Source organism: Astyanax mexicanus, chromosome 17, assembly GCF_023375975.1.
Source record: "Astyanax mexicanus isolate ESR-SI-001 chromosome 17, AstMex3_surface, whole genome shotgun sequence".
Lineage (NCBI taxonomy): Eukaryota > Metazoa > Chordata > Actinopteri > Characiformes > Acestrorhamphidae > Astyanax > Astyanax mexicanus.
In genome coordinates, this window is record NC_064424.1 from 43,778,700 (window position 1) to 43,792,969 (window position 14,270).

Genomic DNA, 14,270 nt, shown 5'->3' on the forward strand with positions numbered 1-14,270 from the left:
ACTACCTATATAACATTACTTATAAAACTGTCAGACAAAAACCTCATATCTTCAAAAGAGCACATTAACAGGGGGAAGGAAAATTACAAATATTATATCCAAGTAATTTTTTTATTGGTCTGCCAATCATCAGATTCACACTGTCCCAAAGTCATACATGGAAAAATAGCGACACAATCCAGTTGTTTAAATAAATCAAGTAATTTTAGGACATTAAACTTACGACATTATTACACTGATACGAAGTGTGTGATAATATGAAGCAATACACGCTTTCAACCACCACTAAATGACACGTTTTACACATTATAGCTCACCTTCTTTCCTTTGGCAGTGAGACAGATCTGTGCTCTCAACCTTCACTCCTCCTACACCTGCTTCCTCTGACACCTCGAGCCAGCAGAGGGAGCCGTCGAGGCGCCCCAGCAGCAGGCTTTCAGCTGTGCTGGCCTGTCCTGAAGCAACCTGGCTGGGGAAGGGGCAGGAGCTCTGGACCCATGACATGGCAGTCACCCAGGAGGGCTGTGTCTCCACATGGACCTGAGAGCCTACGAGAGGAAAGGGAGAAAAGAAAACAACATTAAAGCACAATTTAATAAAAATAAAATAAAATTAAAAAAAACTAATTGTGGGCCGTAGATCAGGACAGCACTGACAATATTACATGTTATAGCATGACCCTAGGGTGTATTATTGTGATTACAACACAATTCCATTATCGCTGTTTATTAAAAGATTTTGAGTTAAAGAGGAGGAGAAAATACAATCTGTTTGGTTATAAACACTCCTCCAATTAAAATAGTTTCATTGCTGCTCTGTTTGTAGCTGCACTGTTTGGCTTGTAAGCGCTGTATCACTGCTAGGTTACTTGTATGTGGCGGAGTAATATATATAGAGCTTAGGTTACAGTGTATTACCAGCTGATAATGGCATTCATAAGACGCCTCTAAGCCAATCACATTGCACGGTCGAAACTAACTGTGGTATAATGTCATAATTTATTTGCATTTTGAGAAGAAATCTCAAAAAGTTGAGAAAATCTAATTAATCAAAATTGTTGCTCTGTCATTTGCACCACATATCGCAGCAAAAAATATTGCCCTTGCATGGAAAATGAATGGTCGTCAGTTGCTCTGTCTGTGTATTTTAGATTCGTCATATTTTTTCGAAATCTTACATAAACACAAGGACAATGCTGAGCAAAGTAGCCTGTGAGACTTTCAGCTTTTAAAGTGAGGTCGGGTGTGTATGTATATGGGCTCTCACCGCGAACAGTCCAGATGTTAATAAGTTTGTTCTGGAAGGCAGCCAGAAGTGTTCCCCGTGAACTCCACATCACCGGAGATAGCAGATGAGTTCCCACTGAGCCATCAGACATCGAAGCAGCCTCACTACACACACACACACACACAGACAGAGTCACACAAGAAAACAGTGCCCACATATATATGATCTGGTAAAACTGATAATTTTCAATACATTATTAGTCCAAACTTAACCACAAACTTAAACCATAGACACTATATTACAATAATCTTACATCAAATTATTAAACTGATGCAATGATACTAAATTTACAGAATTACAATTAGTATGTGAAATACTGTGGCCTAATGTTAAATGTAGTCTAATCTAATATTTACCAAACTAAGATCATTGCAGTAATTAAATATACTTATTTATTTTACCTTATTTATTTAAAAAAAAAGTGTCATTTTACTAGATTTTATTTTAATTATAATTTTTATGCTTTATCAAGAAATAATCCTTTATTATAAAAAGATTTTTAGGGGATGACATTACTTAAATAATATAATTATACATTAAACAATATTAAAATATTACTACAATAATAACTTAAACAAAAATGAGAAATATCAGCTATTTCAACTTCATTTTTACACGAGCTAGGATATATATTTTTTTGCAGTGTGCTGTGTGTACCTGTTACAGCTGTGTGTGTGTAGCAGGTCGGTTGAGTTCTGAGAGATGTCCCACAGGCGAACCGTCCCGTCCTGAGACCCTGTAGCTAAAAGTCCTTGCTCTGTACTCCAGCTGCAACTTGTCACCTACACAAACACGGGCATAGATCCTTTATAGAGCCTTTAAATCACTGAGAACAGAGAATAACATCGTATGAAATTAGGGCTGCACAATATATCGTTTAAGCATCGTCATCACAATGTGCGCACGCGCAATAATTACAACGCGGGACGTGCAATGTCATCTAAGGCAATAGTATATTATATTAGAACTATTATGGCAATACCCTGCTGTTGTGACCCTCCAGTTTCCTGAGTGGACACTTGCGCAGGTCTCCAGCCATGTCGCTGTAGGTTTGGGGCCGGATGGGGCTGTCTCTCTCGGAGGCTGCGAGCGCCTGGACCAGCTGCTGGGCCGCCCACTGCCGATGTTTACTGGTCAGTCTTGCAGACAGAGCACAGGCTGCTAGCGCGTTTGCCAGCTCCAATGGTCCCACACGCAGAGCAGTTTGAGAGAGAGGGGGGACTGTGGGTGGTGGGCTTCCAGCCTCTGTTAAACATAACCAATTAATAATTTAACATGTTTATTTTCAGGGTTCATCCACTTTTTAAACAATACATTTCCATTATTTTTTTATGACTTTTCCATGACTTCAAGGTGAATTTTCATGACCATATGCAGAAATGGACAATATACCAAAAGTCAACTAAAACTACGATCAAAACTTTTTTAATTTTTTTAAATAATAAAATGTGTGTCAGATCCTGAGAGCTCTATTAAGTAGTAACTCTAAGCTGATGTATTTATTTAAAAATAGATTTTCTCCATCGATAAATGGAAAGACAATGAGTTGTAGATTAAATTTCCATGACTTTTCCAAAACTATCTGGGTATTTTTATTTTTCCAAAACTTATCCAGGCCTAAAAAAATACTATTTTCAAATTTCATTACTTTTCCAGTTTTTTTATGACCGTACAAACCCTTTTTATTAGTGATTCACTTGTTTCATGAAGCTTCACACTCTAAGTGACCTTTACCTTTAAAATCAGTGGACTCTGCTTTCTCTGCAGTGTAACGATAACGAACCCCTTTCTCTGTCAGGAGGGACACCAGGCTCTGAGTGACCAGAAAAGTGGGCGGGGTGAACTCTTTGGGGTCCCGTGGCGGCCCCTTCAGGCCAGCGCTCAGACGTTCTCTCTGCTGCGGGTCAGCGATGGCCCCGAGATTCATGCCTGTAGCTGCAGCCATCAGATCCTGAGGGTGAGAAAGAAGGGCTGTGAAATAGAATTCTACTGCAAGGTGGATGCTATGGTTTAGCTAAGCTGCTGCTATGTTGTTTCTAAGTGGTTACTATAGCACTGCAAGGTGGATGCCATGGTATTGCTAAGCTGCTGCTATGTTGTTTCTAAGTGGTTACTTTAGCACTGCAAGGTGGATGTTATGGTTTAGCTAAGCTGCTGTTATGTTGTTTCTAAGTGGTTACTATAGCACTGCAAGGTGGATGCTATGGTATTGCTAAGCTGCTGCTATGTTGTTTCTAAGTGGTTACTAAAGCACTGCAAGGTGGATGCTATGGTATTGCTAAGCTGCTGCTATGTTGTTTCTAAATGGTTACTATAGCACTGCAAGGTGGATGCTATGGTATTGCTAAGCTGCTGCTATGTTGTTTCTAAGTGGTTACTAAAGCACTGCAAGGTGGATGCTATGGTATTGCTAAGCTGCTGCTATGTTGTTTCTAAATGGTTACTATAGCACTGCAAGGTGGATGCTTTGGGGTTTGCAAGATAGTTGCAATGGTGTTGCTAAGCTGTTGCAATGGTATCCCAAATGGTTGGTGTGGTGTTGTAAAGTGGATGGTATAGTATTTTAGGCGGTTGCTATGATGCTGGTAAATTGTTACTATGGTATTGTTAACTGGTTAACCAAGGTGATGATGCAAAGTTGTTGCTATCGTGCAGCTACTTAGCTGCTATCAGCTTTATATGCTAAGTGGCTCCTATTGTGTAGCTAAGTGGTTGCTAAGTGGTTGTTGTCATGTTGCTAAGTGACTGCTATCGTGATGCTAAGTGACTATTATTATGTTGTTAGGTGGCTGTAATCATGTTGCTGAGTGGCCGCTATCATGTTACTAAGCAGCTGCTATTGTTTAGGCTAAGTTGTCGTTAAGTGGCTGCTATTGTGTTGCTAAGTGATTATTATGCTGCAAGGTGGATGCTATGGTGTTGCTAGGCATTTGCAATGGTTTCTATGTGGTTACTAAGTGGCTTCAATTGTTTACCTAAATGGCTGCAATTGTGTAATTAATTGGATGCTATCTTGTAGCATGATAGTAGTGGGTACTATCATGTTGCTAAATGGCTGCTATTGTTTAGAAAATGATTGCAGTCATGTGGCTAAGTGGTGGCTAAGTGGTTGCTAAGTGGCTGCTTTTGTTTAGCTGAGAGGTTGCTATTGTGTTGCTTAAAGGCTATTATTGTGTTGCTAAGTGGTTAATATAGTGCTGCAAGGTGGACGATATGGTGTTGCTAAACCATTTCTATGTGGTTTCTATGTGGCTATAATTGTTTAGCTAAATGATTGCCATTGTTTAATTAGGTGGTTACTATTATGCTTCTACATGGTTGCTTTGGTGTCCTTGATGACTGCTATGTTGTTGCCCAGCAGTTGAAAGGTGGTTGCTATGGCTTCTCAGTTGGTTACTACACTAATTGTAAGTAGTGTTGTAAGTTACTAGAAGATTGATACTGTATCCCCAAAGGACGTTTTGGTGTTAATAAGCGCTAGATGGACACTACAATGTTGAAAGGTGGTTGCTATGGTATTTCATGCAGCTGCTATGGTGTTGTCTAATGGTAAGTACACAGTGCAAATATGTTCATGTGTACCTGCGTGCAGATGTCCACTAGCTCTCTGTAGGCTGTAGGACTGTGACACACCAAGCTGCCAATAGCAGAGCTAAGGAAGGACAGGAAGGCAGAGCCTGAGCTGTCACTCATACAGCCCCGCCCCATTCCCTGCTGGTCCACATCCATGTGGACACGGCCACTTGCTGCCAGACACATCAGTCTCACCAGGATGCGAATATCCGCCAGGCCCAGAGCCTCCAGCCCACTGGACTGATTGCAAACAGAACTATTTAAAGAGAAAAAGAGAGAGAGAGAGATTTTATGAAATAGTTTAATATACCCATTTTCATATTAAAAATATTAAAATAAGATTTTCAATTAAAATATATCTACAGTTCAGCATTTTATAAGCATAATATCCAACCTAGACACAATAACATCACACTCATGATCTAACACCAACACATCTAAGCACATTCATGCACACACACACAACTATAGAGAACTATAGAGAAGAGGTGTGTTACGTGGAGGAGATTTGGGACAGGGCCCTCAGCACCATGCTGTATCCCAGCAGGATCTGGGCAGTAGCGGTGACTCTTCTCAAGGCCACTAGTCTCTCCTGAGCTTCTCTCAAGGACGCAGCTTGCTCCCCCAGACTCAGCATACCTGCAGCACCCTTCAGTTCTGTGCTCACCACGCCTACACACACACACACACATTGTGAGGGAGATCTCACTAGAGGCACTGATTTGTTTAATGATTTAGGAACAAACATTCCTGTGGTCAGGCCCTGTGTGTTGGTCAGGACATCAAAGACACAGAGACACAACGAGCCCCATCATACACCCCGTGCAAGGTGCATTGCGAAGCTCATTGCTATCTTACACCCCATCAACAGTCTATTTTCACGCCTTGCACCGACAGCGTTAAAACAGTGTCAAAGTTTAATAAAATATCTACGCAAATAGGCGTGGTTGCCTGGAAGTAAGGTGTGCTCAGGTAAATTTCTACTGTGTTTCTATCTTGGTGGTGGAACATACAGGTGCGCCACTGCCGTTATTAAAACCCAGACAACAGTCAACAGTCAGCCGCCTAATCCTATTTTAGGCAGTCAGGAGCGCTCTGCTTTGTACTGAACAGAATAAAGAATAAATTAACATCACTGTTTTCTTAAATGAGCACTGTTAAGATATCAACGTGCCAAAGTCAGAGTACACCTGGCTCTTAAAGGAATGACAACTGGCAAACTGATTGGTTTATTTCATGTTACGTTCAAAACACACCCATGATTATTTAAAAGAATTAGTACATGCCTTTTGTGCATTTTGAGCCGCGCAAGGCATATTTTTTGCGTCTACGCGATACCAAAGACCGACACGCCCTCAAAACAACTGACTGGTGCAGATAGCTATTTAAGATAGCTAAAATAGGGCCTAGGATGATTTTAGGTAGTGACCATTAGTTGAGTCTAGTAAAATATCTAAACACATATATGGTGTTGACTAATACAAATTTCTACTACAATATTTCTGAGAGTATCTGGAATACAAGCAAAAGCATTCAACATACTACAACAATAAATCCAACAATAAATTTTAGTACTAGAACTACTAATATAAACAACACCACTAAAATGTATTGTAGAGTGACAGCAATGCGTAAATTGAAGGAAAGAGTTATTTATAATAGCAGATTTCACATTTCAGGGTATAATTTATTTTAATAATTTTCCTACCTCTGTACTGCAGGCTGTTGTCTCCAGTGACGTTAGCTCCGAGAGGATCGGGTTCAGTGAAGGGAATGGGGTCGGGAATTAGTTTTTTCTCACTGAGCCCCAAAGGCCTCAACAAGACCCCAAAGTCCTCCAAACCGGTCAGCCTGTCTGAGTCTGAGTCCTCCTGATGTCCGAGATCCCACTCATCTTGTACACACACACACACACACACACACACACACACAGGACAAAAAACATAAACACTCTTTTAACTGTCTCAAATTCATATAACACTACACACTATACATGGAAGATTCTGCTAAATCAAGGTCTTAAAAAAGATTATCATACCATCAGACGTGCTGTCCAACCGGCCAATCAGATCAGAAGCCAGACCCCTGGAAAAACATTATCAATGCATTTAAACATTTAAATCAGTACATTAGAACAGGATTGGTTATAGGACATTTTCCGGAATCAAGGCTAACAGAGAGGAATGTCTACCAGATTTTGGAGTCTTGCAAGGATTTTGACAACAAGGTGTGAGCCGGCTCCCTCCTACTTGCACTGACTCCTAAAGGCTTACTGTATTTTTTGCACTATAAGGTACTTCGGATTATAATATTATAGTAGTAGGAACAGGGGTGTTAGCTAGCGGTTGTTTTAAAATGGTAAACACACAGACTATAGTCCAATAAACTCGCCTCAGAAAAAAGAGCTAGCACTGTGGTTAGCGGCTAATGCTTATGCTGCTCCAGCAGTGCTAGCTGGGATTAGCAGCAGGCTACAGGCTGATAAGGAAGCAAAATTCATGCTAGGAAGCACTATTCATGCAATCTTAAATATTAGAAAAATATGTGTACTAGTTTAAATAAGTTCTAGTTTTCTCCCAAATGTGTTTTACTTGAGCCGTTTTAATTAAATGAATAATAATATCACAAGGCTTCTTAAAGTAAATAGGCCTAATAATTACAAAAAATTGCAAATTTCAATAAAATTGTTTTTCACAATCCACTTTTTCTTTCAAAAAGGATCTTCATCATTCCTCACTTGTCATGTTTAGAGCCGAGTTCTCCCAAGTTAGCAGCCAGGTACTTCTCCCTGCAGGCCAGGCACAGCAGGTAATAGGGGCTCCCCGAGCCACACTCTCCACCAAACCAGCCATCCACATAGGCCCCGTTACTGCGATAACCGCGCCGGCCGGCACTCTGACCGCAACCTGGGTGATGCCGCTTCATGTGGGTGTTGAACTGCAGAGTTAGAGTGTTACACAACTCACACTCAACCATCTCACGCGCCTCAGTGTGCTCTTCTCCTGCCTGATAGAAAGAAGTGTTAAAATAGAGAGACAAAGAATGAAAAATATAAAGAGAGATAGAGTGGACATTAAATAAAGTAAAGAATTCCATGAAAGAAATACAAAGAAAGCAAATCAAATTAAAAAACTAATAGTGATATCGCTACACATCAGATGGAAACAGTAATATGTGACTCCTAAAACCTGCATTTAAGCTTGTCTACAACCTTAAAAATGCACAGAATGAGTTGGTTCGAATTTCAGTCATGTTTGAATCTCTGTTATGCAGCTTGCCATTAGCTGCCAAAGTCCTAAAAGAGCACAATTGGCCTTGCTCTCTATGAGAGACTAGATGAAGCTCTTTCCCCTTATGACTCCAAAGGGTGATGTCAATCAATACAAGGCTTCTGTGAGCTGATGTATCGGAACTGAGTCGCTGCGCTTTCCTCCGAGCGCACTATGATGCTACTTGGCAATGCTGCATCAGCAGCAGTTTGAAAAGAGGCGGAGTCTGACTTCACATGTATCAGAGGAGGCATGTGCTAGTCTTCACCCTTCCTTGTGTTGAGGTATCACTAGTGATGGGGGATATACAACTGAGTAGCAGCTATATGGGTGGGACTATTGGCCAGATAAATTTGAACAGAGTGGTTCAATAAAAAAAAAAATTGAATAGCCAAAAGTCAATCCATTAAAATATATATAATTTTTTATTTATCATTGTTACATTTTTTTAAGCATGCTATCTTAACAGCAGTCACACCTCCACCATCCAGAGGGTGTCTCTCTCAGAGGCGATGAATTCAGGTGTGAGAAGTTCCTCATATGGCTCCTCTTGGTATGGGTCATCCATGTAGCCCAGTTCCGACTCCTCCTCTGCTGCAAACGGGTGAGTCTCTGCCTGTTCCGGCCAATCAGACACACCCACCTCTTGCCTATATAGGGCCGGCACCGGGCCGGGCGATGGCGAGTCTAAAAATCAACAGTATGGAGAAATATTACTCACACATCTGCTGTTACAAAAATAAACAATCTAAAAATGCAACACTGTAATCACCATTCAGTGTGTGATATACAACTTGTAAATAATTCATGAAAAGCTACACATTTACACAACATAGAATCAACTATTAACATTCAAATAATGACCCCACCAAAACGTGGATCGGCCCATCTCTTATGTAAACGTATATAATCCCAAACAAATCCTTGTTAATTAAATGTAAACACTTGATTTCAAGCACTTGTACAGGCATAGGTTACACCATACCATAATGATCCTAAGTGAGTGTGTGTGCATGTGTGTGTGTGTGTGGAAGGTTAACAGACCTGCCCTCCTGAAGGACGTACGCTGGCTCAGACCAGAGCGCTGTCTCCGAGCTGGTGGAGGCCTATTCCGTGTCAGATGGACATCCAGAAAGTTCTCTCTCTCCACCAGATCCAGTCCAGCTAGAAGACTGTCACACGCAGACACACAGAGCAGAAAATGTAGAATTGGTGATACAATGTGATAAACTGTTCTATTATTTTGACAAAAGGCTATTTTAAAAAAGATCCATAACATATAAGATAGGTTCATCCTACATTTTCTATCAATATTTTTTTTTCACATCTCCTGGAGCCAAAATGCAGCCAGACATACAACTTAAAAGTAGCAGAAGCATCTTCTATACAAATACCTGAATTTTCCTCTTCTGCTGAGAGCTGCTCTCACTGCTCAGCCACCACACTCACTGCTATCACTACTGTGTTGCAAGATCCCTCTTAAAAACTCCACACTTAACTGTTTTTTGCCCCGTGAGACAGGTATAAGCCTGACAAGAAATATCGTCAGTTCTAATCTCGCGAGGTCTCGTGCCACGAGATCTCGTCACACCCCTAGTGGTCAGTAGGTGTCTGCTCCAAGAATCAGTTTTATGCCACATTTGCCTGATCTTGATAGGGTCTGTGCGATAGGGCAGTATCAACCTGGTGTTCTGCAAAACCAAGTTGCAGCATCAAGAAGACTACACCCCAAGAAAATAGTCAAACACCAAACGAGTCAATGGCACAGTAAGTTGTTTGGCAATGGCAGAGATGATTTTGCAATTTTTTAATGGGCACAACCCACATACTTAGCTTTGCTGTTAATCCCACAAATGCATGTTCCTTACAAATTTAAAAGAGAAATGAACAGGTATAAGATTTAATATAAAAAATATTGTTACAACAAAGAAATCCTCTACTAAACACAGAATTCCTTAAATTTTGTGCTATGCTTTATTTTATTCAAGTCCTTCTACAATCTGCTCTCCTGCTTTTTGTCTATTACTGTATGTGTGTGTGTGTGTGTGTGTGTGTGTATTCCTACCTCTCGTTGGGTTCTCTCATTGTAGCTGGAGACTCTGGGCACTGCACTGTCTCTGGACCATCTGATGAAGGTGTGTCAGTGGCGCCCCCTGCTGATGAGCCTTCTCCTGCATGATGCTCCTCAGTAAGCGGGTGCTCCAGCATCCAGCTCGCCAAAACCTCTATCATAGCAGAGTCCACCTCCCCAGTGACCCCTGAGCAATAAACGTAGACACTAAGATCAACACTTCAGTACTAAAATTTCAGTGCTGGATTAGTTTTAGCAGAACAGTAAAGCTTCTCTGATAACATGAATCCAGCTCTTACAGGATTTTAATCCATCTCATAATAATGCTAATAAATAAGCAATTAATTACTGGATAAATGATAAATACAGGCTTTGATGGTGACAAAGAGGAAACAGGCTCAACAGTATGGATTTTCAGCCATGATTATCAGATAATCATACGCAATAGCAGGCAATAAAGCAGACAAGCAAAGTGTAGTGCATAAACAGTGTATAATACACACAATTCATGTTGTCCTCATGTCTAAGAAGAGTTTTAAATATAAATCAATAAAAGTATATTCTAAATCTTTTTTTTCCCCATAGATAAGTGCTAAAGTAACAAAGAAACAAATAAATTATAACTGAACATATCAGCTAAATTCTGTAATAAGGCACCAAGCTACAGTAAATGTATATTTTCATCACATTACAAATGTATATTTTTGTGTCATATCAATAATAATACTATTTTGAAAAAATGCCATTTTTTATACATATACTCATGCAAATATTCCGCATTTTAAGTTTGTGGTAAAATATGTTTTTTACGTTTATAATGTTATTTTTTCATAATGTTGCAGGAGTATACTATTAAAATTAATAAAATATCGTTTATGGTTTTGTCTTTATAACAGACCTCTATGATTTTTGGGGAAAAAAAGGACAATAAATAAACAGAGATCAGCTTGGAGGTACCTGCAGCTTCCATGGCTCTGTAGATGTGTCTCACAGAGAAGCCCATTTCTAACAACCGAACAGGGACAAACATTTGGGGGTGGTCTAAGGAAGATAAAAAAAACAACATCAAGCCATCCAATAGTGAAACTGAAATGTGTTTAACACATTTATAGAAAAATAACAAATGACAAATAGATCAGGAGAGAACGTGCATCAAAAAGAAGTCAAAAGAATCATGCTCCAAAATACAGGTGATGATTAAACTCTTTTAATAAAGCAAAACAAACAGAGATTAAATACGCTGGCAGGGAATTATTATTTGCATTTTACTAAATGCAGATTTTTAATTACACAGACTTTTTGAAGTCCATGATGGAAATCCATGCAAAGGTGCTGTGGAACCAAGGTTAACTCCATGTACTTATTACTAGTTTACTAGTAACACTCCCCTGAAATCAATCAGTCACAAAACCACATTCAGATCTCAGGTCAGCCAAAGAGCAAAATAAGCTAATATCAGTCTGACATAATGAGTCACTGTTTTAAAAATAGGCCTGTTCGTGTAAAACGCATATTTACACCCTGGCCTACAACAGTAGTGGTTCTAAATCCTGGTTTTAGAGTAGTTTACCCAAATTTAACCTACCTTAACCTGTAAAATGGACTTTTGGTGTAGTAAAATATGATAAAGAGTACTTGTTGAATAGCCCACCTCTGTTCTCCTGCAGCTTTTTGAGATCCAGTAATTTTGCACTCTTTACAACAGGCACTTCGGGGCATATTTTACCTTGATAAATCGCTTTTTACACCATTATTCAGACTCAAAGTAGCTTCACGCGTCCTTGCTAGAATCTGGAGAGCACTGACATTTAAAACGAGGCATTAGGAACTTTAAAAATGCACAAAAACCTTATTAAAAACACTTTTTACATCAAATAGCACAGGTAAATCTCCGGATATTGCCATCAATGAACCGAGCTTGACACAGACATATATACATAGACGCCGCATAGTCTGCCTCCTGGCATAGCAGAAGTCTCGGCCATGCTCAGTTCAGTGATAGTGGCGCCCAGAGATTTTTACCTGCACTATGGGATGTAAACTGTGTTTTTTAATAAGCTTCTTGTGCACTTTTAAAGTTCCTATGCTTCCTTGTTTTAAATGTCAGGGCTCTCCGGATTCTACCAAGGAGATGTGGAGCTAATTTGAGCCTGGATATTGGTGTAAAAAGCAATTTATAAGCGCCCGTTGTAAAAAGTGCAAAATTACTGGATCTCAGAAAGCTGCCGGAGAACGGAGGTGGGCTATTCAACACAGGTTAGAACTCTTCATCATGTTTTACGACACCTAAAATCTATTTTAATGCTGTGCTAACCCACCAGATTCCACTCAGAAAGATAGTGTTAATTAGTTATTAGTAAAGGACTGTCAGATCATGTCCCTTATCTAGTAGCTTTACCCTGCACTCACACTAGTGGGGACAGGTATCACTCAGGTAAGATCAGAGATCAACTAAATAGGCATATATCAGAGTTAGGGACACTTCTGTTGAGTAATCTTCACATGTTGGCTTTAAATTACCCTGTGCAACAAGAAATGCTGGAACTGGGAAATCCAGCCTCAATCCATGTCCACTATTGCTGGACTGACTGCATTTTGACCCATTCTATTTGCTGCCCTTGCCCCAGGTCTTACCGACAGGGGTCCTGGTCTGGCCGCAGGGCTCCAGAAAGCTGGTCTGCTGCTCTGTGTATACCTCACAGGGGGTGGAGCCAACCAGGCTGAGCCCTGGGGGCAGTATTGGGCTGTGGACCAAACCAGCCAGTGTGGGGAACCGGGCCAGCACCATGCGCCTGGAGGGGCCCACAAGCGCACACACACACACACACACACACACACACACACACAAACACAAACACACAGGGAACAGCTGCTAACATCAGCACTACACACACAATTCACATTCTGCAAGTCGTTTCTCTGTTGACGCAAAAGTTACATAAAAAAGTGTGATGAATTATGCATGAAGTTTATACAGTGCTAACAGTGTAAGATAAACCAGTGTGTGTATATAAATTAAGAGACCACTTCAGTTTCTGAATCAGTTTCTCTGATTTTGCTATTTATAGGTTTATGTTTAAGTAAAATGAACATTGTTGTTTTATTCTATAAACTACAGACAACATTTCTCCCAAATTCCAAATAAAAATACCGTCATTTAGAGCATTTATTTACAGAAAATGAGAAATGGCTGAAATAACAAAAAAGATGCAGAGCTTTCAGACCTCAAATAATGCAAAGAAAACAAGTTCATATTCAAAAAGTTAAAAAGTTCAGAAATCATTATTTGGTGGAATAACCCTGTTTTTTAATCACAGTTTTCATGCATCTTGGCATCATGTTCTCCTCCACCAGTCTTACACACTGCTTTTGGATAATGTTAAGCCTTATACTCCTGGTGCAAAATTCAAGCAGTTCAGTTTGGTTTGATGGCTTGTGATCATCCATCGTCCTTTTGATTATATTCCAGAGGTTTTCAATTTGGTAAAATCACAGAAACTCATCATTTTTAAGTGCTCTCTTAATTTTTTTCTAGGGCTGTATATACAATGATGTGCCACTTCATTAACACCTCTTCCTTGGTGTTTCCATACTTGTTGTACATTTGATTAGGTTCATTGACTATAATACAGACTGTAGTCCTGTATCTGCTTCTCTTTTAATTTAGTTTCCTGTTCTTTAGTGGTTTCTGTGGGGTCCACAGGGTGGAAGTATGCAGACATATACATATATACAGTATGTATGTACTTTGGCCTTGGCCAGTAAGGCATTTCGGTCCCCTTCTCTTTGGTAAGCAGGAAGCCAGCCATTAGAATATCATGCTGAAGATGTTAATTTGGTTAGTTTCATACACATCATATCTCTCATATTCTCTCCCTGAAACCACACTCAAACACACTCATATACATGCGCACGCACACACACACACACACACACACACACACTCACCTGCTCTCTCATTCCCACCTGACGTTAACTGACTGAGGTTTTGAGCCTCTGATGTGCCGCTCTCTGACAGTGATCTGGAGTGAAAACATCCAGCCACAACAGGCAGAGGGTGTGTGTACTTG

At 40.1% G+C, this 14,270-nt stretch overlaps 1 protein-coding gene across 4 annotated transcripts in view; it reads right to left on the reverse strand.

Moving 5' to 3' along the window:
• The window catches only part of LOC103023154 (probable E3 ubiquitin-protein ligase HERC1), a 99,000-nt gene that overhangs the window by 25,236 nt on the left and 59,494 nt on the right, over nucleotides 1-14,270 (reverse strand). For 3 of the 4 annotated variants that reach the window (XM_022676554.2, XM_022676555.2, XM_022676553.2), the window contains exons 45-59: nucleotides 12,835-12,992; nucleotides 11,158-11,241; nucleotides 10,195-10,387; nucleotides 9,174-9,301; nucleotides 8,608-8,816; nucleotides 7,598-7,866; nucleotides 6,899-6,945; nucleotides 6,569-6,754; nucleotides 5,358-5,532; nucleotides 4,870-5,116; nucleotides 3,022-3,238; nucleotides 2,270-2,532; nucleotides 1,945-2,069; nucleotides 1,267-1,391; nucleotides 318-548 (exon numbers count right to left, since the gene is read on the reverse strand). In XM_022676554.2, the coding sequence (XP_022532275.2) occupies nucleotides 318-548; nucleotides 1,267-1,391; nucleotides 1,945-2,069; nucleotides 2,270-2,532; nucleotides 3,022-3,238; nucleotides 4,870-5,116; nucleotides 5,358-5,532; nucleotides 6,569-6,754; nucleotides 6,899-6,945; nucleotides 7,598-7,866; nucleotides 8,608-8,816; nucleotides 9,174-9,301; nucleotides 10,195-10,387; nucleotides 11,158-11,241; nucleotides 12,835-12,992 (2,657 nt within the window). Of the gene's footprint in view, nucleotides 1-317; nucleotides 549-1,266; nucleotides 1,392-1,944; nucleotides 2,070-2,269; nucleotides 2,533-3,021; nucleotides 3,239-4,869; nucleotides 5,117-5,357; nucleotides 5,533-6,568; nucleotides 6,755-6,898; nucleotides 6,946-7,597; nucleotides 7,867-8,607; nucleotides 8,817-9,173; nucleotides 9,302-10,194; nucleotides 10,388-11,157; nucleotides 11,242-12,834; nucleotides 12,993-14,148; nucleotides 14,223-14,270 lie in introns of all 4 variants that reach the window. The other variant, XM_022676556.2, reaches the window with a different exon arrangement.